The 25,720-nt window shown below is 45.9% G+C and overlaps 1 protein-coding gene across 8 annotated transcripts in view; it reads left to right on the forward strand.

The window, feature by feature from the left end:
• The first annotated feature begins 5,012 nt into the window (after positions 1 to 5,012).
• LOC309854062 (uncharacterized protein) overlaps positions 5,013 to 25,720 on the forward strand; it is a 46,220-nt gene continuing 25,512 nt past the window's right edge. For 3 of the 8 annotated variants that reach the window (XR_014306083.1, XM_082712758.1, XM_082712762.1), the window contains exons 1-7: positions 5,072 to 5,161; positions 9,037 to 9,265; positions 11,044 to 11,196; positions 14,546 to 14,694; positions 17,233 to 17,373; positions 17,771 to 17,916; positions 23,850 to 23,945. Coding sequence is in view for 7 of the 8 variants with exons in the window: in XM_082712758.1 (XP_082568884.1) it covers positions 9,086 to 9,265; positions 11,044 to 11,196; positions 14,546 to 14,694; positions 17,233 to 17,373; positions 17,771 to 17,916; positions 23,850 to 23,945 (865 nt within the window). In the remaining variant the exon portion in view is untranslated. Of the gene's footprint in view, positions 5,162 to 9,036; positions 9,266 to 10,776; positions 10,860 to 11,043; positions 11,197 to 14,545; positions 14,695 to 17,232; positions 17,374 to 17,770; positions 17,917 to 23,849; positions 23,946 to 25,720 lie in introns of those variants that run through there. The other 5 variants (XM_082712759.1, XM_082712763.1, XM_082712764.1 and 2 more) reach the window with 5 other exon arrangements.

Here is a 25,720-nt window from a genome sequence, read left to right on the forward strand (position 1 = left end):
CCTCTTCTCATGCTCACTCTCTCTCTTTCTCTCTCATTCTCTCTCTCAAATAAATAAATAAAATCTTAAAAAAAAAAAAAAAAAAGCTCTCCAGCTTTGGAGTGTTCTGCTAAAGGCTGCTCACCACAGATTTTTAGGAGCTCACTTGCAGTAAAAGAAAAAAATATGTTGGGTTTATGGATTTAAGAGCAGGTGCAAAAGCCCCTAGAGACTCAGGAGGGAGCTGTTAAGAGGCTTCTAACAGGATGGGCCATCTGCTGGATGACTCCTGCAGGCATGAGGGACAGGGGAGGCAGTCCTAGAGTGCATGCTATCAAGAAGAATGGAGCAGTTTGGTAATTGGACATCTAATCTTATCTGGAGGGCGGGAGCACTAGAGTCTGTGCAACTGGCAAAGGAGCAGAAGTCACTCCTTTTCATCAGAAGAGGGGGTCATTTAATCACTTTTGTGTTTGGGGAAATGACCAGGTCTGTCTTGTTCCAAACACAGGAGAGGGGGGAGGCTTGTCTCAACATCGCTGACCTGCAGTTAGGAAACCACCATCTGGCTGCCAGCAGGTCTGGTTGTCACATTTTCGGTTCAAAACCCAGAGTCGTTCTCAAAACCCCAAAGAGACTGTGTCTTTATTTCTTACCTCCAGAACCGCTGTTCTCTTCACAACAGTTACTGTGTGCTTCAGAGAGGGGTCAGCAATACAAATTCTAAATAAAACAATCCCAATAAAAAATGTAAAACTGGGGGACACCTGGGTGGCTCAGTTGGTAAAGCGGCTGCCTTCGGCTCAGGTCATGATCTCAGTGTCCTGGAATCGAGTCCCACATCAGGCTCCTTGCTCAGCAGGGATCCTGCTTCTCCCTCTGCCTCTGCCTGCCACTCTGCCTGTACTCGCTCACTCTCTCTCTCTGACAAATAAATAAATAAATAAAATCTTAAAAAAAAAAAAAAATGTAAAACTGGTTCACTGCCTGCTTCTTAAACTTTGGAACTGAATGTCTGCACAGTTTCCAAAGTTTGGAATGTCTGCGTCAGTCCAGGGATGGTTGAGTGGCTCAGCCATTTGAGCATCTGACTTTTGGTTTTGGCTCAGGTGGATCTCTGGGTCCTGGGATCGAGCTCCAAGTCAGACTCCCCATCAGCAGGGAGTCTACTTGTCACCCTCTCTCTGCTCCCCTCCCCCTGCCCATGCTCTCTGGCTCTCTACAATAATCAAATCTTTAAAAAAAAAAAAAAATGCATCACTCCAGGAGTTCACGTTTCCATAAACCTCTATTCTACTGGGGGTAATAGAAATCAGAGCAGCTTGGCATTAAATAAATCAGAGTGCTTTTCTTATGTAATGAGAACACGCAGAGGGCAGCCCAAACAGGGTCAGCTGCTCTACGATGCTCTCCGAGACCCCGACTCCTTCTATCCATCTTCTCAGCCATCCAGACTGTGATGTCTGGTGATTATGTACCAGATAGCAACTTCACCTTCAGCGCAATGACTGTATTATCCCAAAAGAGGACAAATGAAAGAACAAAAGACAAAAACCCAGCTCTTTTTAAAGAGCTTTCTGAGGGGCATCTGGGTGGCGCAGTCAGTTAAGCATCTGCCTTCAGCTCAGGTCATGATCCCAGGGTCCTGGGATCCAGCTCCACATTGAGCTCCACTTGGGGCGCCCAGCTCAGCGGGGAACCTACTTCTCCCTCTCCCTCTGCCACTCCTCCCTGTTGTTCTCTCTTGCTCCTGCTCTGTCTCTCCTCTCGCTCGTTCACTCTCTCTCAAATAAATAAAACAAAACCTTTAAAAATAAAGAGCTTTCCGAGCAGCCCCATTTATCGGCTTCTGCTTATGGCGCCTGTCAGTGCTATGTCACATGGTCGCCCCATACACAAGGAAGCCTGGGGAAGCTTCTTTTCCTCGCCTGGTTTGCCAGTGGCCATGCTGAAATCAAGTTACATCAACAAGGCAGAAGCGGAGAATGAATAGTAGGAAGACTGCCAGCAGCGTGGCCAGCTTTGCCGGAACCCAAAACACATGTTTAACCAGCCCATGTGAGTCACACCTAAAACTATAACAACAGTGAAATGAGTTCCAGGCCTGCCTCTGATTTAGAAATGCTCAATGTGTGAGGAACCCAGGCTGTGCTTGTAAACTGGTGCAGATCCCACCCACTGCTCCCGTTACCCCTATAATCCTGGCTGCTGGTCCAGATTGTTACCTCCCAATGCCCATCTTCCCCTTTCTCTGTAAGTAACAGAAGCCCCCATTTTTAGCTGTGCACATGTCTCCCTGGAATAAAGACTCTATTTCCCATCATTTTTTGCAGCTAGATATGATCATGTCGATAAGTCTGGCCAGTGGAATCTAAGCACAAGTGCCGTGTGCAATTTTTGGGAAATGTCCTTATATGGAGAGAATGTGCACTTCTGTGTCTACTTCTCCCTCTGAAATGTAGACAAAATGGAGCTCAGAAACCATTTTGGACCATGAGGTAGAACTCACACAGAGGATGGCAGAGTAATAAAGTATTAGGAGCTTGGATTCCTTATGATCGTGAAGCTTCCCTAGCAGCCCTGGCCTGCTTATTCATGAATTTCATTTACATGAAAGGGACATGAACTTCTATATTGTTTTAACCAGGGTTAATGGGTTTCTGTTACTTGCGGCTGAACCCAATCCTCGTGTTCTACTTCCTTGAACTTTCCCACTGTGCGTAGGAAGGATTTCTCATTTCATCCGTGGTGGTCCATCTAGTTTCTTTTTTTTTTTTTTTTTAAGATTTTATTTATTTATTTGACAGAGAGAGATCACAGTAGACAGAGAGGCTGGCAGAGAGAGAGAGAGGGAAGCAGGCTCCTTGCTGAGCAGAGAGCCCGATGCGGAGCTTGATCCCAGGACCCTGAGATCATGACCTGAGCCGAAGGCAGCAGCTTAATCCACTGAGCCACCCAGGCGCCCAGTCCATCTAGTTTCTGACCCTTACTCTGTCCCTGTCCTCTGGGCAGTGGCCTTCGTCATCATTCCAAGATCCCTAAGCATGTGTTTGAGTCCCTGTCAGTGACCTGTAAGTGCACTCTCTTCACACCCCTCTTTTTTTTTTTTAAGATTTTTATTTATTTATTTGAAAGAGAGACCAGAAAAGGGACTAGAAGCAGGGGGAGTGGGAGAGGGAGAAGCAGGCTTCATGCTGAGCAGAGTGCCTGTTGTGGGGCTCTATCCCAGGGTTCTGGAGTCATGACCTGAGCCAAAGACAGCCTCTTAAGGACTGAGCCACCCAGGTGCCCACCTCCTTCTGTAGTTCTCCTTCACCGCCCCTCTCTGGTTGCATCCGGGAAACACCCATCCAGCAGAGGAGGAGGAGGAGGCTGCACAAGTAGGATTAATCCAGACTCACGGGGGCACACTGGCTAGAAAGTCAGGTCTGACCAAATGCAGGATCCCTTCTTGCTCTTCCCTACCTCCTGGATTCATTTTGTGCCACAAAATTTTTTCCATGAGAGCCGTTTGAGTTTAAAAGACAAGCTTAGAAATACAAGTAGCCCTGGAGGAGAATGGACTATTTTCCACTTACAGTTTAATGTGAATTAATTTAATCCAATTTCTTTTTTAATTCATTCTTCCTTCAAACATTCATGAAGAGCCTATTTTTTGTCCTTTTTAAAAGAGATTTTATTTATTTCTTCTGAGAGAGAGCACCAGAGAGGGCGCGTGTGCTAGCAGGGGGAGGGGCAGAGGGATAAGAAGATAGAATCTCACCAAGACTACACATTGAGTGAGGAAAGGAGGAAGCAGGGGCTCCATCCCAAGGCCCTGAGACCATGATCTGAGCTGAAATCAAGAGTGGGAGGCTTAACGGGCAGAGCCACCCAGGCGCGCAGGACTATTAATACCCTAAGAGATTGATAATTTATTACTTGACTGTGCTGGATATCAGAAGTCCCACAGGGTTCTAAAATCAAGGTGTCAGCAGAGTTGGGTTCCTTTGTGGACATTTGGATAGGACACATTTCCACACCTATTCTGCTTCTAGAGTCTTTGGGAATTCTTTGGTTAGAGTCCCCTTTCTCCATCTTTAAAGGCAACAATGTCTCTGACCACCCTGGTGGGGGTGGTGAGTTTTCTGGGTTTTATGTTCCTAGACTCACTTTAATCACATCTACAAAGTCACCTTTGCCTCAAAAAACAACACAGTCACAGGTTCCAGCATTAGAACATGGACTTCTTTCTTTCTTTTTAAGATTTTCAAAATTTATTTGACAGAGAAAGATCACAAGTGGTCAGAGAGGCAGGCAGAGGAAGAAGCAGGCTCCTTGCTGAGCAGAGATCCCGATGCGGGGCTCCATCCCAGGACCCTGAGATCATGACATGAGCCGAAGTCAGAGGCTTAACCCACTGAGCTACCCAGGCGGCCCTAGAACATGAATTTCTTTAGGGGCCTTTATTCTGTCCCCAAATCCTTAAATTGATGAGCCCCAAAACTACTGATCACGGCCAAATTTCTTAAAATCCTTTTTCCTCCCCCACCCATTTCCAAAGCTGCAACCGCTTTTGCCTGTCCTTCCTCACTCAATACTACCCCGCCTACCCCCTTCCCCAGCCAAACTGCGTCCCAGGCCCTGCCCTGAGTTGCCCCCTTTATCCCCGCGCCCCTTGCCTCCCGGGCCTGGGAATGGGGGTGGGGACGCGGGAGCAGGAGCGCCCTCTGCGGGCGGGAGTGGCGCGCAGCTACCTTAGGCGACCTCTGCCCTCGTCCCCCCTGCCCCACTGATGGCCAGGCCCACGGGTCCCACACTTCTGTCTCCTCCTAGACCTCGTCCATCGCAGAGCCACTGGCTTTGACGACCTCGCCACGCGGCGAGGACCCCAGGTGCTCTCCACGCCCATGCCCGAGCCCGAGCCCGAGCCCACCCTCCCGAACCCCGGAAGGGCTTTCCCGCCGCCACCCCCAATTCCCTCCTCCTCCCGCCTCGGTCTCGCCCCCTTACGCCTCCGCCTCCCCTCGGGCGGACCTCTCCAGCCCCGCCCCCGCGCCGTCGCCAAGGTGCAGGGCGCATGCGGGAGGCCGGCCGGCGAGGGACGAGGGGACGCGGGGACGCGGGGACCCGGCGCCGGAGTGAGTGCGGGCGCGGGCCGGCGACCAGGTTGCGGCGTGGGTGGCCGGCGTTCTCTCCGGAGGTACTGAATTGCTGCGGGCAGCGGCAGGTCCGGAGCTCTCTCTAGCCCCCGGGACTCCGAGGCGAGCAGCAGGCCCGGGGCAAATGGGCCTCGCTTCCGTCCCGAGTAGGCAGGGCCCTCCGTCCCCTACTCTCTGCTCCGCAGCCCTCACTTCACCGTCCCCAACTCTCCGAGAATCCCAGTTAGCAGAGGATGCGGCACCTCCACTAAGTGCGCATCACTGAGAGCCTGGGCCACGCGTTACTGCACCTGGAAATGACGAAGAAACGCTGGTGAGAAAATACCAAGTGAAAAGCTCGAGATTTGAGAGGGCCTTAATAGAGTACTTGCAGAATGTTATGCGTGTAGTTTGTACTCCCCGAGAAGAGGCTGGTGAGAAATACTTCATATTGTGAACAGTGATGTTACATAGTAACCAACCTTAACTTGGACTGCCTTAACAAAATACCATAGACTGTGACCTAAACAACAAATTCATTTCCTAACACTTCTGGTGACTGGGAAATCCAAGAGTAAGGTGCCAGGAAGCTCGGTTTGGAGACTTTTTTCTTGGCTTGGCAGTGGCAGCCATTTCAAGGGAGACAAACTGGCTCTCTAGTGTCTCCTTCTTTTTTTTCTTTTTTAAAGATTTTATTTATTTATTTGTTTAGAAAGAGTGTGGGAGTGGGGGCAGAGGGAGAGAATGTCAAGCAAACTCCAGGCTGAGCATGGAGCCCGACTTGGAGCTCTGTCTCATGACCCTGAGATCAGGACTCCAGGTGAAATGAAGAGTTGGTTGCCCAACCCACTGAGCCACCCAGGTGCCCCACTCTGTGTCTCTTCTTACAAGGGCGCTAATCCTGTGTTGGGATACCTGCCTTCATGACCTCATCTAACCCTGCTCACCTCCCAAACACCCTATCAAACAAATACCATCACCCTGGGGGTTGGGCTTCAACATAAGAATTTAGGAGAAAGTTGAAAACATACAGTCAGTATCAGTACCTTCTAGGTGGTATGTCAGAGTGATTAAGAATTTGGACTGTGGAGCCAGGCTGCCTGAATTTGAATCCCAGCTGCTCTGGTTACCAGTGTTTGCCCTTAGGCAAATCACTTCCCTCACTAGGCCTCAGCCTCCCCGCCTGAGCCATCACTATGTGCCAGGCTCTGTTCCAAGTATCCACAAGGAACTAATTCCTTATTCCTCATAACAGTTCTTTTTTTTTTTTTTAAGATTTTATTTATTTATTCGACAGAGAGATCACAAGTAGGCAGAGAGGCAGGCAGAGAGAGAGGGGGAAGCCAGCTCCTTGCTGAGCAGAGAGCTGGATGTGGGGCTCCATCCTAGGACCCTGAGACCATGACCTGAGCTGAAGGCAGAGGCTTAACCACTGAGCCACCCAGGCGCCCCCTCATAATAGTTCTTTATCATCATCATCACCCATCAACATCCCCTTGGTACCGATGAAAATACTTTACATTTAATTTGCATTAAATCCCCACAAATACCAAAGAGATTATAGCCCCACCATTTTTACAGATCAAGACTGGGTTCAGGCACATGAAGTGGACTAGTCACAGTCAGTCTGCTAATAATTGACAGACACAGGATTCAAACTGGTTCTTCCTGAAACGAGGCCTCTTAATAATTCTCATAAACTTTTGTCTCTGTGAACCCAGTTCAAAGAACCAACCATTACCTTAAGTTACTGGGACCAAACCAATTCGGAGTTGCTAGCTCCTCAGTGAGTCACAGATACACCAGGTGGAGTTGTCCCACAAAGTAAACTTTATTTGCAGCAAATAATGAGATCACAGGAAATAGCTTTCAAAGCTGGATGAAAGAGAGACAGTCAGTGAGGTGGGGACGAGTTCCTTTTGTTTACAGTTTGGATGAATATTTAGATAGGGAGGCCTTGTCATCCAGTGTAGAGGCATGCATAAGGTCCCACATGTACATTAAGGAAACACGCCTATACAGACATTGTTTGTTATGTAAATGAGGCTGAGGCCCTTCCTTGGGTGGAGATTTTAGTATTATAATGAGGTAAAGGTCATTGCCAGTCATTCCGGAGGTTACTACCCCCCATCTGAGCGGAAGTGAGTCAGCGCTTTGAGTTCAAACAGTCTGGGTAGTCTGGGAGGTGTTGTCAAGGCCCTTGCCAGTCTCCTGAGGGTGGTTTCAGGTTTCATTTGCCTGACCTACAACCCAACAATCACGCTACTAGGTATTTACCCTAAAGATACAAATGTAGTGATCTGAAGGGGCATGTGCTCCCCAATGTTTATAGCAGCAATGTCCACAACAGCCAAACTATGGAAAGAGCCTGGATGTCCATCAACAGAGGAATGAATAAAGAAGATGTGGTGTGTATCTGCATGGAATATTACGGAGCCATCAAAAAACCAAAATCTTGCCATTTTCAACGTTGTGGATGGAACCAGAGGGTATTATGCTAAGTGAAATAAGTCAATCAGAGAAAGACAATTATATGATCTCTGATATCAGGAATTTGAGAGGCAGGGGTGGGGTGGGGTAGGGAAGGGAAAAATGAAACAAGATGGGATCTGGAGGGAGACAAATGATAAGAGGCTCTTAATCTCAGGAAACAAACTGAGGGTTGCTGGGGGCGTGTGGTGAGGGGGTAGGGATAGGGTGGTTGGATGATGGACATTGGGGGGGGGTAAGTGCTGGGGTGAGTGCTGTGAAATGTGTAAGACTGATGATTCACAGACCTGTACCCCTGAAGCAAATAATACATTATATGTTAATTAAAAAAAAAAAAAAAAGTGGTACTCTGGAAAGAAGAGATCTAGCTGGTGACATTATCACATGGAGGGACCTTTCAAGGCTGCTTAATTGAAGGGACAGATCATTACTGCTGGGTGGCTTCCTGTGGCCAGGAAAATAAGAATCACTTCATAGTACTAATAAAGTTTATTGAGCACTTTTACTATGTGCCAGGCATTGTGCTAAGTGCTTTATAAATTTACCTTCCTTAATCCTGGTGACAACCATAATCCATTTTACAGATGGAGAAATCGAGGCTTCAGAACTCTTCATAGAATACCTAAGTCCGGGGCACTTGGGTGGCTCAGTGGGTTAAAGCCTCTGCCTTCGGCTCAGGTCATGATCCCAGGGTCCTGGGATTGAGCCCCGCATCAGGCTCTCTGCTTGGCAGGGAGCCTGCTTCCCTTCCTCCCTCTCTGCCTGCCTCTCTGTCTATTTGTGATCTCTATCAAATAAATAAAATTAAAAAAAAAAAAAAAAGAATACCTAAGTCGACCCCAGTGAGTCCAGTGGTGGAGATAAGACTAAAATCCAAGTCTGTTCCCGTTTAAAGCTCACATTCTTAACCCCTGTGGATATGCTGCCTGGCAAGAATTATGTCTATAAAGAGAACTATGCCATTTAAAAATCAATATGTCCTTGGCAATATTTAGTGCACACCATTAATGTTATAACTGAGTTCCAGGGGTATCACACCATTTTATTTTATTTTATTGAAAGATTTTATTTATTTACTTGCCAGAGAGAGAACAAGCAGGGGGAGTGGCAGAGAGAGAAGCAGGCTTCCCACTAAGCAGGGAGCCCAATGTGTGACTTGATCCCAGGACCCAGGGATCGTGGCCTGAGCCAAAGGCAGATGCCTGACAACTGAGCCAGCTAGGTGCTCCTATTGCCCCATTTTAAAGAATCTAAAAGAACATGGATCCATGAAAATAGATACTGGAAACAGAACAGTTTTACTGAATGGTATCTATCTTGATTACCTACTCCTGTTTTAAGATACCTGAGGCACTTTAAGCAGAGAAGGGTGTCAGCAATATTTGCCAATTTTTAGTGGGGATGTGTGATCTGCTTCTTCAAAAGACATCTGTGTATTGGGTTTCAGGGCAAGGTGCTATTTTCAGAATCCAGGTAGAATCTAACACAGTAAAACAATGCCAAGGGAAAAGGAAGGAAAACAAAAAACTAAAGGAACACCCCTGCCCATCGTTCCAATTCTTCAGAAGTTCCTGAAAACGTATGAAAAGCACTGTGTCCAGACGCAGACAGCTGTGTGTCCAGCCATCAGACAGGACTTGAAAACCAGCATCAACAACGAACAGATTCTTAGGAAAGTGAGTGTGTGGTCTCCTTTGCTTACTCCTCCTTTGCCCCAAGGAACACGGGTCCTCAGTCATCGCTCTGTGTTCCTGCCTGCCTGCCTGTCTGAAGTCCAAAACCTGCTCCTGGCACTGGGGCTCTGCTCAGCACTTCTGCCTCCCTGCTTCTACCTCTAATCTACCCACCCCAGTCCTTTGAGCAGCCCTGCCCTTTCTTACACCACACCTGGAGTGGCCAACCAGCCCCTCCCACTCTACCTCTGAAAAGTCCCACACAGAAGACCACTTTGAGCATCTGGCAGGACATCCGTGCCCAGCACTGCACCACCCCACAGGATCCCTCCAAGGGAATGTTTGCTTCCCTCAACAGTAGTGTCCCTGTCGTCAGGCCAGACCCCCGCACTCACCCATCCTTCCCTCTCACTTGGAGCGAGATCAGCAAACACATAATTCTAACTCCCAAAGTACAGGATTTCAGAAAAAAAAAATCAGGTGTTATATCTTTTCTGAGATTGACTCTAGGGGTCAATTGGGAGGGGGAAAGAAGAGAGGCCAGCCCTGAAATGAAATGGTCTACTTTTGGGAAGGGGCACCTGCTAGTCCAGAAGGGGGAGAGGGGGAGGGAGCAGTGCTCGAACCCAAGGACAGACTGACCTGCTCTCCAGCTTTCCTGTGGCCAGCCCAGAAAGACAGTCTGTATTGTAATAATCAAATACCTACTGGTGTCCTAAGATGCTGAGTGCTAACCAAGAGTATAAGTTAAAGTAGTTAGAGATGAGTGCTGAAAAATAATCATCATTCTAAAGAGACTTTGACCCAGATCCATCCTACCCATATTTTTCCTGAAGTTTTTTGAGGGATGGGAGGGTGATTACATTGTACCCCACATAAAAAGAACCTCTGAAAGTCCTTCCTAACCACCATCTCTTTTTGCCAAACTTCCATTTCCCAAGGGAGCTGCCACCTCCCCTCTCCCTGTTCACTCCTTTGGACAGGAGACTTTCTCTCCTAGTCTCCTATCCCCTCTGCCCTCCTGGGTCTTTCTAATTCCTTCTCTTGTAGTTAGTTGCTTCTCTGGATTCCCCCATACATCTCCCTGCTCATCCCAGGGCAAGAGCTTCTCAGAGCCATCTTTTTGTGATAAAATAGTTACAACTTTTTTTTTTCTATTGTACATTTTATAATTAGCCTCTACTACTTCATGATAAGAGTTAATCATAAACCTTGTTCAAATTTGTAGTCCCTTCAGCAAACATTTTAAATTAAATGTTTCAAATTTGTAGTCCCTTTCTAAACAGTTTAAATTAAAATCACTATCAGAAATGCAAATAACATCAGGACCCGATGTGTAAATACTGGTGTAAATCATAAGACCATATGGGCTGTTTATGTTGGGGGGGTGATGCTCTGGTTGGGTCTCCATTTTGATGTTGAGCATCACTAAAGTAAGAATCTCATGAGACAATTATTTTTTTACTGCATAGGATACGCTCAGATAATTTCTCTTCTGTTCTATTTCATTAAAGGGAGAAAAAAAGCTGGTTACAACCTACTCAATTGATTTCTGACCCAATAATGAGTAGAAACCTGATGGAAAAATCTGTGCCCTGTAAGATTGTTTTTGCATATGGCAAGAAATTCATAAGTTTGTATTGAATTACCACCCAGTGCATGTGTGATCCAAAGCTAATTGCCTTTTCAAATGTTCTGATACTGTCTGATGACAACACTCTTTCTCTATGCATGGACATCTCTTTATGATTCCCACCTGTACTTTTTTTCTGACACTCCAGTTTATGCTTGTAAGACCTGGAGACTCCCCAACAAGCATCTTACCCATTTCCTTAGAACCTTTGCTCATGACAATTCGCGATGAGTGTTATATGCTGGGGAAAGAGATCTGTATCTGGAGCCTTCAACTGAGCAACCCAGAGATTGCCAGACTGGTGAGTCATGCGTTTTAGAAGTATTCCTTCAATTAAACTTAAAATTGAATATAACATAATAGCACATATTCCAGCTACAGTTCATTTGGTTGACTGATATGCTCTAAGCTTTTTTTTTTTTTAAAAGACAACGTATCTTTTAATGAAACATTTCAAAGTTATGTAAAAGTACAAAAAACCAGGTAAAACTATAATGTTTGGTTAAAAAACATTATAGTTTTACCTGTTGTTTATTTTATAAAATGCAACATACAGTATGCATTCTTTTCTGTCTCTCTTTGCCTGTACAACATTATGTTTTTATGAGTCATCATATTTTACTTTTGTAGAGCTATAGTTGATGCATTTTCATTGCTATATAGTTTTTTTTTTAAGATTTTATTTATTTATTCGAGAGAGGAAGAGAGAGCCCAAGCGGGGGAGGGAGAGGGACAAGCAGGCTCTGCACTGAGCGTGGAACCTGATGTATGGTTTCATCCCATGACCCTGAGATCATGACCTGAGCTGAAATCAAGAGTGAGACGCTTAACTGACTGAGCCACCCAGATGCCCCTATATCATTTTCTACTATGAATATACCATAATTTCTTTATCCTACTATTCAACAACAACAAAAAACAAACAACCTCATTTTAAAATGGGCAAAGGACGAAGGAAACATTCTCCAAAGAAGGTATACAAATAAATCATAAACACACAAAAGATGTTCAATATTACTAATCTTTAGGGAAATGCAAATCAAAACTGCGATAAGATACTACCTCATGTCAACTAGTATGGCATGAGGTAGTATCTCATATAGTAGTATGGCTACTACTATAAAAAAATAGAACATAATGTGTTGACAGGATATGGACAGCACAGGAAAACCTGTGCACTGTTGATGGGAATATAAATTGGTGTAGCCACTATGGAAAACAGGATTGAAGTTCCTTAAAAAATTAAAAATGGAATTACCATATGATTCAGCAATTCCCACTTCTGGACATCTACCCCAAAGAATTGAAAGCTAGATCTCAAAAAGATATTTGTACACTAATCTTCATGGTAGCATTATTCACAATAGCCAAAGGTGGAAGCAATCCAAATGTCCATTAACAGATGAGTAGAAAACAAAATGTTGGATATACATACAATAGAATATTATTCAGCCTTTAACAGGAAGGAAGTTGTGACACATGCTACATGTGGGAACCTTGAGGAACTTATGCTAAGTAAGATAAGTCAGTCACAAAAGGACAAATACTATATCATTGTATTATAGGAAGTACCTAGAGTAGTTAAGACTCAGAGAAAGAAAATAAAATGGCAGTTGCTAGACGTTGTGGGGGAGGGGAGAATGGGAGTTATTTTTTAATGGGTACAGAGTCTGAGTTTTACAAGATGAAAAATGTTCTGGAGATGGATGGTGTTGAGGGTTGTACAACAATAGTGAATGTCTTTAATGCCACTGAACTGTACCCCAAAAATGGTTACGATGGTAAATTTTATCTGTGTATTTGACCACAATTCAAAATAAATTTTTAAAAAAGGTATCTTTAATGCATAATCAGAATTTGTATTTGTTTTTATTGAAAGTGTCAGTCCAGGGACCCAGTCCATTTAAGCAGGCCATAGAATGCTGTCCGTGCATGTCAACAGTGATCCTTAGCAGTTCTTTAAAATGTTGCCCTGTTGGTCACCTGGAGGCCATTGAGGAATTCTGTGGTCGATGGCTGTGGTCTTGCCCACATGGGCCTAGTGCCCCAAGAGTGACACTGCAAACCACTGGTTGAGACCGTCGGGACCTGGGTTGAGAGCCCGTTTTGCACAGACCAGTGTTACTTACCATAGACAGTGATGTCCCACACTGCCTCCTCTGTCAGAAACAACAGCTTGCGAAATCTAACCCAGCACTTAAGCTAGGTGTTTTCTCATAAAAGAGACGTCAAATGCCAGCTCTGTAGTTAAGGCTGCAAGGGCGCTTATATTCTCAGCCAAACTATAATTTGGAGCCCTATCTCTAACCAACATGTCATTGCCTCAGGAAACCCTAAATCCTTCCGACCCCACCAAAGCCTCTTTTCAATTTAAATTCTGAACTGAAGAAATCCTTAGGTTGCAGTGATTCTCACTGCTAAAAGGTGGCTTTTGTGATTTGTAGCTTTAAATCCCTGTCAGGTAGGGATTTAGTTGTCCCTGGGATCCTTTGTTACCACAAGAAATGTCCTTGTCATAGGCCCCTCTGTTCAGGGGACTGAGAGACCTTGACATGGTTCCAAATATTCATGTGTTGCCCCCAGTCCCATGGCTTCACCATGAGAAACAACTTGTTGCTAAATTTCCATGGTCTAGTTTTTTGTTTTTTGTTTTTTTTTAAGATTTTATTTTAGAGAGATTGAGAGAGAGTTTGAGCACAGGAAGGGACAGAGAGAGAAGGAGAGAAGCAGACTTCTTGTTGAGCACAGAGTTCGACATGGGGCTCCATCCCAGGACCCTGAGACCATGGCCCCGAGACCATGATGTGAGCTAAAATCAAGAGTCCAACACTTAACCAACTAAGCCACCAGGTGCTCCTGTGTGGTGTATTTTTGAGGAGGCCTCTAAATCCTAATACCAGTAACAATGAATACTTAGGAGGTAATCTGACTATTATAATTTTTGCCTAGTTATACAAAGGTTGGCATGGCGGTACTTCCCTATTGAAAGGACACAACCCTAGGAGAACAAATCTGTGGGTTAGAATATCAACATCTGTATTGGTCTGCTGGGACTACCATAACCACAGGTTGCATGGCTTAAACAACAGAAACTCATTTCCTCATAGTTATGAAGGCCTGGAAATCTGAGCTCAAGGTGTCAGCAGGGTTGGTGACTTCTGAGGCCACTCTTCTTGGCTTGTAAATGGCCGCCTTTCCCCTGTATCTTCACGTCTTCCCCTTGTGCATATCTGTGTCCCGATTTCCTTCTTATAAGAAAGCCAATCCTACTGGGTTAGGACCCACCCTGAAGACCTTATTTTAACTTAGGTAGCTCTTTGAAGACCCTGTTTTCAAATACAGTCACATTCTGAGGTTAGGACTTCAATGTATGAATGAGGGGGGACACAATTCAGCCCCCAATGACAGAGAAAGATAAGCTGCAGTGTATCTCATCTCATCACAAAGCTTGGTGTTGCCCATTTAATTCTTCACATTGCCTTTTAAAGGGCAGTTATTTTATTTTCATGCCACTTTCTCCTTGGGGGAATTAGAAAGTTGTCTTAAAGGCAAACTGTTGAGGTAATGAACATAATGGGCTTTTGCATTACGTGAAAACACAGAGCATGTTGTCTCCCTTACGTGAGCACGGTTTCCCCTCGCGTTCTTAGGCTTCACTTCTGGAGTTGAAGGGGAGTGCCGCCTGCCCCTTTACCAGCCTGGAGCTCACTGACTGCAGGATGGATCTGTGGTCTCTCCGGAGACTCGGGAGGGCTCTGCCACGCAGCCATCTGCGTTCTCTCATCCTTGATTACAGCAGGTGAGGTTGGAATGCAGGCTTCCTTCAGGGCTCTGCTGCTGTTCGACTGAGGGAGGCAAAGGCAGGGAGGGCGGTGGCCTGGTTCCTTGTGCCTCATCTGGTCATCACTGGAAGCGTATACTCCAAAACCTCCTTAGACCTAATGTTCCTGAGTAAATGTCAGGGTTCTCAAAAAGAGGCTTTATTCATTCATTTTTCCTTTCTTCCTCCCTCTCTCCCGCCCACCCCTCCTTCCTCCTTCCTTACTTTCCTTTTATTCACTTATTCTGTCAACAAATATTTGTCGACAGCCTGTTTGTGCAAGACACTGTGCTCTTCACTAAGGAAGATACAAATACATATAAGACAATGGCCCTGAGCAAGGAAGCCCTCGGGATAGTAGAGAGGACTATGTGGAACGTGCTCTAGAGTACATGTAATGCAAGGTAGAAAGCCTTGGTGTCAGGCGCCTGGGTGGCTCAGTGGGTTGAGCCTCTGCCTTCAGCTCAGGTCATGATCTCAGGGTCCTGGGATCGAGCCCCGCGTTGGCCTCTCTGCTCAGCTGGGAGCCTGCTTCCCCGCGCCCCCCTCCTGCCTCTCTGCCTACTTGTGATCTCTGTCAAATAAATAAAATAAAATCTTAAAAAAAAAATAGAGCTTTGGTGTCACAAAAAATGTCCATATAGATTTTAGTGGTGGTTTGGATAAGGGGAACCATGACCTCATTCAGGACAGGCCATTATTCACCAGGAGTGGAGGTGGGAGGAACGGTGTGGGGTTAGGGAAGAAAAGAGCCCAGTCTTGTGAGGGGAGGGTTGGGGGTAATAATAATAATAATACCAGCTAATTGTTATCGAGTGCTAACTGGGTGCCAAGCACAGTGCACAGTTTATGTCATTGACTCTCCCAACAACAGAGAGATATGTACCATTATGTATGAATGTAGGACATATAATGACAGGTATGTACCATTTCTATCCCTTGACTCTGTATGAGGAAAGACTCAGGGGGATTAACTGGCTTGTTCAAGGCCATTCTGCTATTAGGAATGGAGCCTGGATGTGAATCTAGCCCCCTCAATCCGAGCCCACTTCTGATCTGTGATACTAGGCTGCTGGGGGGTCTTATAGTGTGCCATCCATAAATAATTTCAACCATCTTATGTGATGTGGGATTAGGGATTAGGGCCCCGGTGGTGACAAGTCTATCCACAAAAGCTGAGGAGAGGGACTATCTCTGGAGTTTCTCTATGTTTCTGAGACGCTTGGGGGAGCCTCAGTCAGGGTTTCCTGACACAGGACAGCAGAAGGCCAGTGTCCTCAGGACACCCAGGAGTGACTGAGGATCAGCCTGGGAGTCTTCCAGCTTCCCACACTGCACTGGGCAGAACCAGCCCACCTGCTGAGACCCTTCTGGACTCCAGCTCCTGGGCTGGACCCAGAGACCTGCACTGGCAGGAAGACAGAAGGGAGAAAAAAGGAATCCCCAATGTTAGGAAAAAGTTTATTTTATTCACCTGGGAGGGGCAGGGAGCGAGGAAAGGGTGGAAGGAGAGGGAGAGAGTCTCCAGCGGACTTCATGCTGAGCCCAGAGCCCATGCGGGGCTCCATCTCAGGACCCTGAGATCATGACCTGAGCTGAAGGCAGAGGCCTAACCCACTGAACCACCCAACGCCCCAAAACAGCTTATTTTCATTGTCAGTTGAAATCTGGCTATTCCCGAGACACCGTGAGTGTCAGGATTGGGTGGTTGGGAATCACCACTGAGACCTCAGCACTGATAAAACTGTAGGTTCTTGGCCTCTGGAGACTTCCCTCCGGTTTTCTCTGGGAGGCCCTGGAGCCCACCAGGCAGGATTCCCTTCTTTCTCATATGCAGCTGCCTCCCCACACCCACCACAGTAGCTGCCTTCTGTAACTACGTGTTGTTACAAGTAGTAACATGAACTAGTAAATTGAAGAAGTCATTTCTGTTAATACCATGCACCTCATTTGAAAGTTTAGACACTGACATTCCAAATGCGCGGAAGATGTCCCTCTACCTCATTGTTGCTCAGTTTCCTGACCTAATGCCTGTACCCAGAGGCTGCGTGGGGCAATGCCTGTGACTGTTCTTTGCAAAGTCGAAGGACTAGGTGAGAAGGTGAGGGGCAGGACAGGGCCAGGAAGGAGGGCCAAGAGATTTAATTTTCCCAGACCCTGCTCTCTCCTTACACAGTCTCCTGCTGCTGGGGTCTTCCCAGACCCCTTCATCCCTGCCAGCTAGGCAATCTCTCCTGTCTTCCAGATCTCGCTCTCTATCTGCTCCCTTGAATGGGTACTTCGAACCGTGCCCTGCTCCCTTCCCCTGGGAAACAGATTCTGGGTTCCCCTTCCTCAACATGCAGGCTACCTCCGCCCCCAGTCACCCAGCTCACCCCCTTAGTCCCTGCCATGGAAACCCAAAGTAAAGATCCCGTAAAATCTGTTCTGCCATAGGGAGTCCCTTAAAATGAATTATCCAACAAGTGACATAGGTTTTATAAAAGTCACTTATTTCTTGCCATCATTTCTTTTTAGATTTGGAAAGGAAGAAGTTGAGAGTCTTTTCTCAGGCCTGGAGAACAACCAGAGGCTTCAAGCCCTCAGTCTGCGCTACTGTGGTCTGGGGCCACAGAGCGGACCCCGGCTGGGTACCATCATATGCCAGACCGCCATCAGGTGAGACGCACACCCTGCTCGCCTCCCCACTTCTGTCTTCAGTTACCTAACCAGCTTGGTTACAAAATCGACTAACCCACCAATTCCCCCCAGCTTCTTCTCACTATGTTTGTAGCCTTCTTTTTCTACCCTCCAGTTATTTTTATTTTCTTTTTCTTGATGATAAGAGAAAGATCCTTTAGTTATACTTGAGAATCAAAGGTATTATGCTATAGGCATGTTTTGGGCGCTATGACATGGTCCCTACGTCTGTTTTTTTATAATGTGGTCTACTATCTATTATGATTATTTACTATTTTATAACCAGGTCTAGTATTCTATGAGGTGAAGACCTCAAAGCCACATTTGCAGAGATTAAAATACCATCAAATGACCAGTGTATTTCACCCCTCTCCAGTGAGCTGCACCTCGACGGCAATTTCTTACAATGTTCCGGAGCTCTGGCTCTCCTCAGACCCATCGCGGACTATGCAGAGATGCAGGAGAGAGAGCAGCCGGCCACGGCCCCACCAGACCCTGGGAGTCCCCCTCATCAGCTGCAGGGTGAGTGCTGGGGACCTGGACCCTCCACTCTTTGGGCCTACCTAAAAGAAGGAAACTGCTTTGCAATTAGAAGTGACCTTCCTAGGGGCACCTGGGTGGCTCAGTGGGTTAAAGCCTCTGCCTTCAGCTCAGGTCATGATCCCAGGGTCCTGGGATCGAGCCCTGCGTTGGGCTCTCTGCTTAGCAGGGAGTCTGCTTCCTTTCCTCTCTCTCTGCCTGCCTCTCTACTTGTAATCTCTGTCAAATAAATAAATAAAATCTTAAAAAAAAAAAAAGTGACCTTCCTAGTGGTCAGTGGAAATTCTTTTTCCTGAATCTGAATGAGAGCAGAATAATGGGCCCCCAGCAATGTCTTTGTCCTAATCCTCAGAACTGGTGATTATGTTACCTCACGTGGCAAAAGGGACTGTGCACATATGATAACATTAAGGGCCTTGAGACAGGGGTTTATCCTGGATTTTCTGGGTAGCTCCAGTGTCATCACAGCATATTTGCAAAGAGACTTTTGCAAGAGATGTGACTGTGGAAGGAAAGGTTGGAATGATGGGAGGAAGGGGCCAGCAGCCAGCCAAGGAATGTAGGTGGCCTCGAGGAGCTGGAAAGGGCAGGGCAAGGAATTCTTCCCCAGAGTCACTAAAAGACACACAGTCCACCAAGGCCTTGACTGTGAGACGCATGTTGGACTTGGGACCTCCAGATCTGTAAGGTCATAGACTTGTACTGTTTTAAGCCATTAAGTTTACAGTCATTTGTTCTAGCTGCAGCGGGGAACTAGTACGGCATGTTAATCACAACTCTTCAGTTCGGAGAGTGAGAACCACCCAGGCAGAACTCAAGGTAAACAGGGGCTTACTGGCTCACATAACTGAGATGTCCACAGCTGTCTTTAGAGATAGCTGAACTGAGGGGGCTCATACGATGTCATCAGGGGACCCCAAATTTGCTGCTTTTGATTCAGCATCCCTCCCAAGTGTGGGCCTTCCATTCCAGTGTGGTCAGCCTTTCTCCAGGCAGAAAGAGCAGTTGACACGTCTGCCAGCTGTCCCAGGGCTCTAACATCATGACTTATTATCAGCCAGAAAGTGTGAGCCTCTGTCTCCCACTGACTGTGAGTCAGATCCCCCAGGGAGGCTCTTGCTGGCCCTCCCTGGGTCACATACATATCTCAGACCAGTCCTTTCAGCACAGGATGTACTAAGGTGTAATTAGCCAGGACTGATCACATAGCCACCCAGGGTGGGGTGAGGGGGAGCATGCTGGTGGGCAGCCAAACCAGAACCCTGCGATTTGCCAGGGAGCGGAGTGGTGGTCCGTCCAAGAAGCAGGCCAATGAGGAGGACAGATACAGGACAGACAAGAACAAAAGGTGCTTACTCCCTTATAGAAGCCTGCTCATTTCTTTTAATAGATCCCAAATACACATGTTCATGACCCATTTGAAAGCTGACTACTTTGAATCATTGTTAACAGAAACTATAGCAAGTGGCTAACAGCACAGACTTAGAATCAGGTCTGGGTTCAAATCCTACCCCAGCTGTGCATTAGTTTGGGCAAATTATCAAACTGATCTAACTTTAGCTTCTTCAGCTACAAAATAAACATAACTACCTCAGAGTGTTCAGTGAGGAGGAAGTGGTATAATGTGATGCAGTTAGCATGAAGCCTGGCATGTAGTAAGTACTTGAGGGACATTAATTATCATCGTTACTGTCATCGTTATTATCATAACAACCTTTTTCTGGGAGAGTAAACTTGAGGCATGTTGGTGAACACCGTCACTCTACTTGCTGGAAAAAAATGAAAATAAAGAGCTCGAGGCTAATGTGCAGCATGAGGACCACTGTTAAATATACTGTATTGTATATTTGGAAGTTGCATGAGGGCGCCTGGCTGGCTCAGTCGGTGGAGTGTGTGACTCTTGATCTCAGGGTTTGTAAGTTCAAGCCCTACGTTGGGTAGAGGGATTACTAAAAAAATAAAATCTTAAAAAGAACAAGTTGCCAAGAGAGTAGATCTTAAAAGGTCTTATCACAAGAAACAAAATTTTTTACCATGTGTTGTGATAGGCTTTAACTTACCGTGGTGAACATTTCACAATATATACAAATATCAAGTCATTATGTCATATACCTGAAAATAATAGAATGTTACCTGTTAATTTTATCTCAATTTTAAAAAGGATTCACTGACTTGCACTATTTAAAAAAAGAGCTGAGGGACGCCTGGGTGGCTCAGTTGGTTAAGCAGCTGCCTTCCGCTCAGGTCATGATCCCAGAGTCCTGGGATCGAGTCCCACATCCGGCTCCTTGCTCGGCAGGGTGCCTGCTTCTCCCTTTGCTTCTGTCTGCCTGTGCTCACTCTCTCTCTCTCTGACAAATAAATAAAATCTTAAAAAAAAAGAAATCAAAACCTTAAAAAAAAAAAAAGAGCTGAAGTCAAGGCTACGTTGTGGAAGTGAGTACAAAGAACTTATAACTATGAGAGATTCATAAATACAATAGTTATCCTCCCTTTAGGAACTTTCCTGGTATCAGAATTCTATAGGTTATTTGTTGAACTTGACATTTCAGTCAACCCAATAAATATACAAAGGGAAGCTGGAAAACAATGTTTGCTATCTAAATAATGACTTTCCCTCTTCTATTTTTACAAGACTGGCCCCAAAGTCCTATTTATGAGGTCCTATTTTGTAATTTCAGTACTGAAATAACCAAGTAAATCTGTCTTTTAAGAAAAATAATTGAATGTGTGCGCACACACGCATAATCTCTCTCTCAGATAAATAAATCTTAAAAAAAAAAAAAAGAAGAAGAAATGAAAAGAAAAGAAAAAGAATTGGCAATATAAAAGCACTGTCTCAAGGGATTGGTATGGGGCAGGCAGGCCCAGGTGTGAGGTGTGGGATTGGAAAAGCAAAGAAGGGACAGAGCGGGCGGAGGAAACGTGGAGGTCTCCTAGTCTGGTTGTTCTATCTCGGGGGGTTCTGCCCAGAGGAGCATAAGGGCTTGATTTGAAGGGTTCTGGATTTGTTTTCCCAGAGAGCCAAGCAAGCGCGAGGCAGAGCTGACCTCCGGGAGCGCCTGCCCTGTCAGCCTTCACCACAGCCCGGAACAGGGTGGAAGCTGCCCCAGATGGGCTGGGCCCTGTGGTCAGTGGTCCGCTCGCAGAACTTCTGTGAAGTTCTCTCATTATTCATTCGCTCGAACCTTGATTTTTAGGGAGGTCAGCTCGTACATTTTAGCTCTTCTGCATCCTTTTGGGTAGCTGTATTAGTCTGCGCCGGCTGCCGTAACAAAATAACACGGGCTGGGCGGCTTAAACAGATTCATTTTTCGCAGTTTTGGGAGGCCCAAGCGCTAGATTAGAGTGCCTGCGGGCGGTCTGTTCCTGGTGAGAGCTCTCTCCCTGGCCTGCAGAGGGCGCCCTCGTGCTGTGTCTTCACGAGGCCTTTCCCAGGTGTGTCAGCAGAGGGCGAGCGAGCCAGAGCTTTCTATCGACTCTCCAGTTAGAACACTGACCCTATCTGATCAGGGTCCTACTCTTACGACCTCGTTTAACCTTCATGACTTTCTTAGGGGCCCCATCTCTAACTACGGCCACACTGGGGACCCAACATCGGAATATTTGGGGATTACAAACATGTAGTCCATACCTGCCCAGAGTAAAAGTACTTCGTATTTCAGAGCTGGATGGATAGACCTCTGCTCAGGCACATGTCGTTTTCCCATCTTGATTTCACTTCTTAGCCAGGGGGAGAGTCATAAATGAAAAAAAGAAGCACAGGAGGCAAAATAATAATAATAATGGAATATTTCCAGCCCTCTTCTGGTCACGGGTGAGTCTTGAACAGCCCTGCCACCCCCAAAATGTGACTCTTGAGTGGAGGAACTTGACCCGCCATCCACACCAATCTGTGCTCAACCTGCCTGACCGCTGGACCGAGCCTGGCCCCTGTCCTTTGCAGCTCTTGTCATGAAGCAGGGGTACTAGAGACTGAATATTGTGTCCTGCCCCCAATTCATATGTTGAAGTTCTAATCCCCAAGATGATGGTTTAGGAGGTGGGGCCTTTGAAAGTCATTCCGTGATGAAGGCAGAGCCCTTCTGAACAGGATTAGTGCTTTCATAAAAGAGAGCCCAGAGAGCTCCCTCACCCTTTCTGCCATGTGAGCTTATGACTGGAAGATGGCCATTCGTGAATCAGGAAGAGGCTCTCACCGCACTCCAGATCCTCTAGTGTCTGAATCTCGAACTTCCCTGGAATGAGTGTTTGTTGTTCAGAAGCCACTTGGCCTATGGTATTCTGTTCTAGCAGCCCAAATGCACTAAGACACAGAGTATGTGAAAACCGAGGCCGGGGGGGTGGGGGGATGTGTTCGAGGAGGTGTGGATTGTTTTAAAGAAATGTCCAGATTCTGAACTTTCATAAGGACCCAGTACTCCTGGTTAATATCCTGGGTCACAATCATTCTACTTTGCAAAAGAAAGGGACTCTTCTTTTCACATGCAGTATCAGAGCAGACATTGTCTTCCCTCGGGTACAAAAAATGGAGACAATTCAAAATATTAGTGGAAGTGTTAAAAGGAATGACTCTGATAACTCAGTGACATGCCGGTTTTTAGTTTAATTGAGTTATCAAATGACAGATCCTTCTAAATTATTTTTATTTTGATCCACCACTGTGTGATTAAAAAAAATTTTTTTAAAGATTTTATTTATCCATTTGACAGATCACAAGTAGGCAGAGAGGCAGGCAGAGAGAGAGGGGGAAGCAGGCTTCCCCCTGAGCAGAGAGCCCAATACAGGGCTTGATCCCAGGACCCTGAGATCATGACCTGAGCTGAAGGCAGAGGCTTAACCCACTGAGCCACCCAGGCGCCCCACCACAATGTGATTTTTTAGCTTATCAAACAGGATTTCAAAGAATGTAATAATACCGCTATGATAAAACACCTTCTAGGATTACCCAGTTAAATCTGAATTTTAGATGATTATTATAAGTACATTTCATGCAGTGTTTGGGATATACTTAACTAATTATTCTTTGTTTACTTGATATTTAAATTCAACTTGATGTCCTGTATGTGTGGGGGACAAGGCGGCTTAGTTTGACAACCCTATTCTATCCCCATCTGTATGAACAAGATTTCTCAGCATTCAGAACTGTAACAGAGGAGAGCACGCGAGGCAGAGGCAACAGCCTGCACGAAGGACCCAAGGCCTATCCATAAGCAGCAGTAGGGTACCTGGGCACTAATAGGGATAAGGGCTCTAGGGCTTGTTAGCAATGAAGGAGCAGGAGTTAGGACTTATTTAGGTTTGAGAAGGACCCCTCGATCTGTGTAGCAAACAGACTGGGTGGGGGTGGTAGGCAGGGAGGCCCATTCGGAGGCTCTTGTTATCCAGTGGGAGGTGATGGTGGGAGGTGAGAGGGGTTTACCCAAGTGGCAGAGAAAGTCAAGTTCCACATCTGTCCCATTTCCTGATGCTTGGGATGTGGGGCACACGAGAAAGGAAAGAAAAGGAAAGGTCTAGAATGACTCTAGAATAACATACTCAGATTTTTAAAAAATATGCCAAAAATGTGTCTGGTACATTCTTACAAATCTAAGAGATCTGGAGCCACTTTTAATAGAGGGCAGCTGTGGAATGAAGAGCATTTACATGAGGCCTTTAGGACGATACTTGGGGTTTACTTGGTTGAATGTTCTCCTCCTCAAGTCTTTGAAGAGAGAGCAAGATGAAAAAGACAGGACTGAACCGAAGTGAAGGGGATTTGACAATAGGTCGGTGGGATAATCCTCTTACGAGAAACATCTCTGTCCCAAGTGTACATAAACTGAAGGAAATAATCAATAGTGAAGTGCATAAAAACCCATTCATACGACTTTGAACAGGCCTCCCCCCCCCCCATCTTTTTCTTTTCCACACAGCCAAACAGAGGGGCAGTTCGGCTTTGAACCAGATTACAGAGTCACCTGGAACTCTAACACAGAAAACTACTTCAGGGAAGGAGAGGAGGAAAAAAGGTATGTGGTTGTGGATTCAACTATCCCTTCGTCTTCCTTCATCTGTAAATCCCTTCCACCTGTCATGGGCTGTTAGTTCCTGCTACTTCAGTAACTACCCCAAACAGAAAAACTCCTGTGGAGAGAAAGAAGACCCGGTGTCTTATGGTTTCCTATAAACCAAACACAGAGCACCTTAGGCATATCCACCAGAGGGATTTGTCTTCAGCACATTCAGCAAGCCAAAATCAGTTCTGGGGTGTGGGCTGATTTGGGAATGTCTCTGCATTAAAGAGACAGCCAGACTTACTAAATTCAGTTTGGAGACTTCTCTCTTGCCCTCACTGCTCAGAATCAGAAACAGAGTCTGTCAGAGGCAGTTTTAAGAAATCACCAACTCCAAAATGTCTGAGCAGGATTAAATGAAACAAGAAGCTATCCAAGTGTGTGTGTGTGTGTGTGTGTGTGTGTGTGTGTGTGTGTGTGTGCCTACTCTCTACCCCCAATGTGAGACTTGAACTCACGACCCTGAGATCCAGAGTTGCATGCTCCTCTGACTGAGCCAGCTGGGTGCCCCGAGGAGCTCTCCAAGTCTTAAAGGTTCACAGCAAAGTGGGAGGGAAGCTGTGCCCGTTGTCTCAGCATCCTAGTGGCAAACTGAGGAACTCGCACTTACAGCTCCCTAAATCTCACTCCAGCGGTCCCGTGCTGAGGTTATAAAGAGAGAGCGCTAGATGATTGTTAGTTGTGTCACGAGCATAGTCTTCAGCAAACTCTGTTTAGAGGGTTTAGGCTAACCTAAATTGGTGTTGTTTTGTTTTAGTCCATTTTGTTTTTTTCCCTACAATTCGTGTGTGGAAGGTTAAGAGGCCCTTGTGATGTAGCTCTTTACCCTTTGCCATTTTCTTCCTCAATTTTAATCTGTTTTCATGTGGTGCGGTCTTTTTCCTGCCCTTCAATTAACCTTGTCTCTCTGAATTAGAGAAATACAGATTCCTGTGAGCTAAAAAGCCAACTGAAAATGTAAAGGGAGACAATTTATCAGACCTGACTCTGTTGTCTGGCATAAATACAGTCTTTCCACTGGATAGTGCTAATAGATTTTGGAAAATCTATCAAAAGAGAAAAAAAGGAAAAGAAGAACCAGTTTAGGTTATCATTTGTTTTAGACAGTTATGGTTTGGGGATATTGTCAACCAAAATTCCTTTTAGAGGAGTCAGCAGGGATTCCTCTGGGGTTAAGGATGGTCAGTGTCTCCAAGGCAGGTGGCTGTCCCGGGGACAGTCCTTATAATGGGCCAGATAACACCTGAGGGCAGAAGACTGCTGGGTCACTAATTCTGACTCTGCATCTAGACCTAACAGCAAGTGGTTAACTAAGACAAATGCTGAATGTGTGTGTCCCTCTGTGAGGTTAACTTGCCATTGCAAGAAGCCCAAAAGGGCCAAATCTGTCTGGGAGCTTCAAGGCTTCTCAAGTCTAGAGAAAAGCTCTGGACACTTCTATATATTGAGTCTCCCTGATTTAAAAAAAGTTTTAAATTAGTGAATGGCAAAGAAGGCTAAAGAAATTGGTTAATACTTTAAAGTCTTTATGTTTTGTTTTTAAAGATTTTATTTATTTATTTGACAGACAGAGATCACAAGTAGGCAGAGAGGCAGGCAGAGAGAGAGAGGAGGAAGCAGGCTCCCCGCTGAGCAGAGAGCCGGATGTGGGGCTCGATGCCAGGACCCAGGGATCATGACCTGAGCTGAAGGCAGAGGCTTTAACCCACTGGAGCCACCCAGGGGCCCCT

The sequence above is a fragment of the Mustela nivalis genome (genome assembly GCF_964662115.1).
Source record: "Mustela nivalis genome assembly, chromosome: 1".
In the NCBI taxonomy this organism is placed as follows: Eukaryota; Metazoa; Chordata; class Mammalia; order Carnivora; family Mustelidae; genus Mustela; species Mustela nivalis.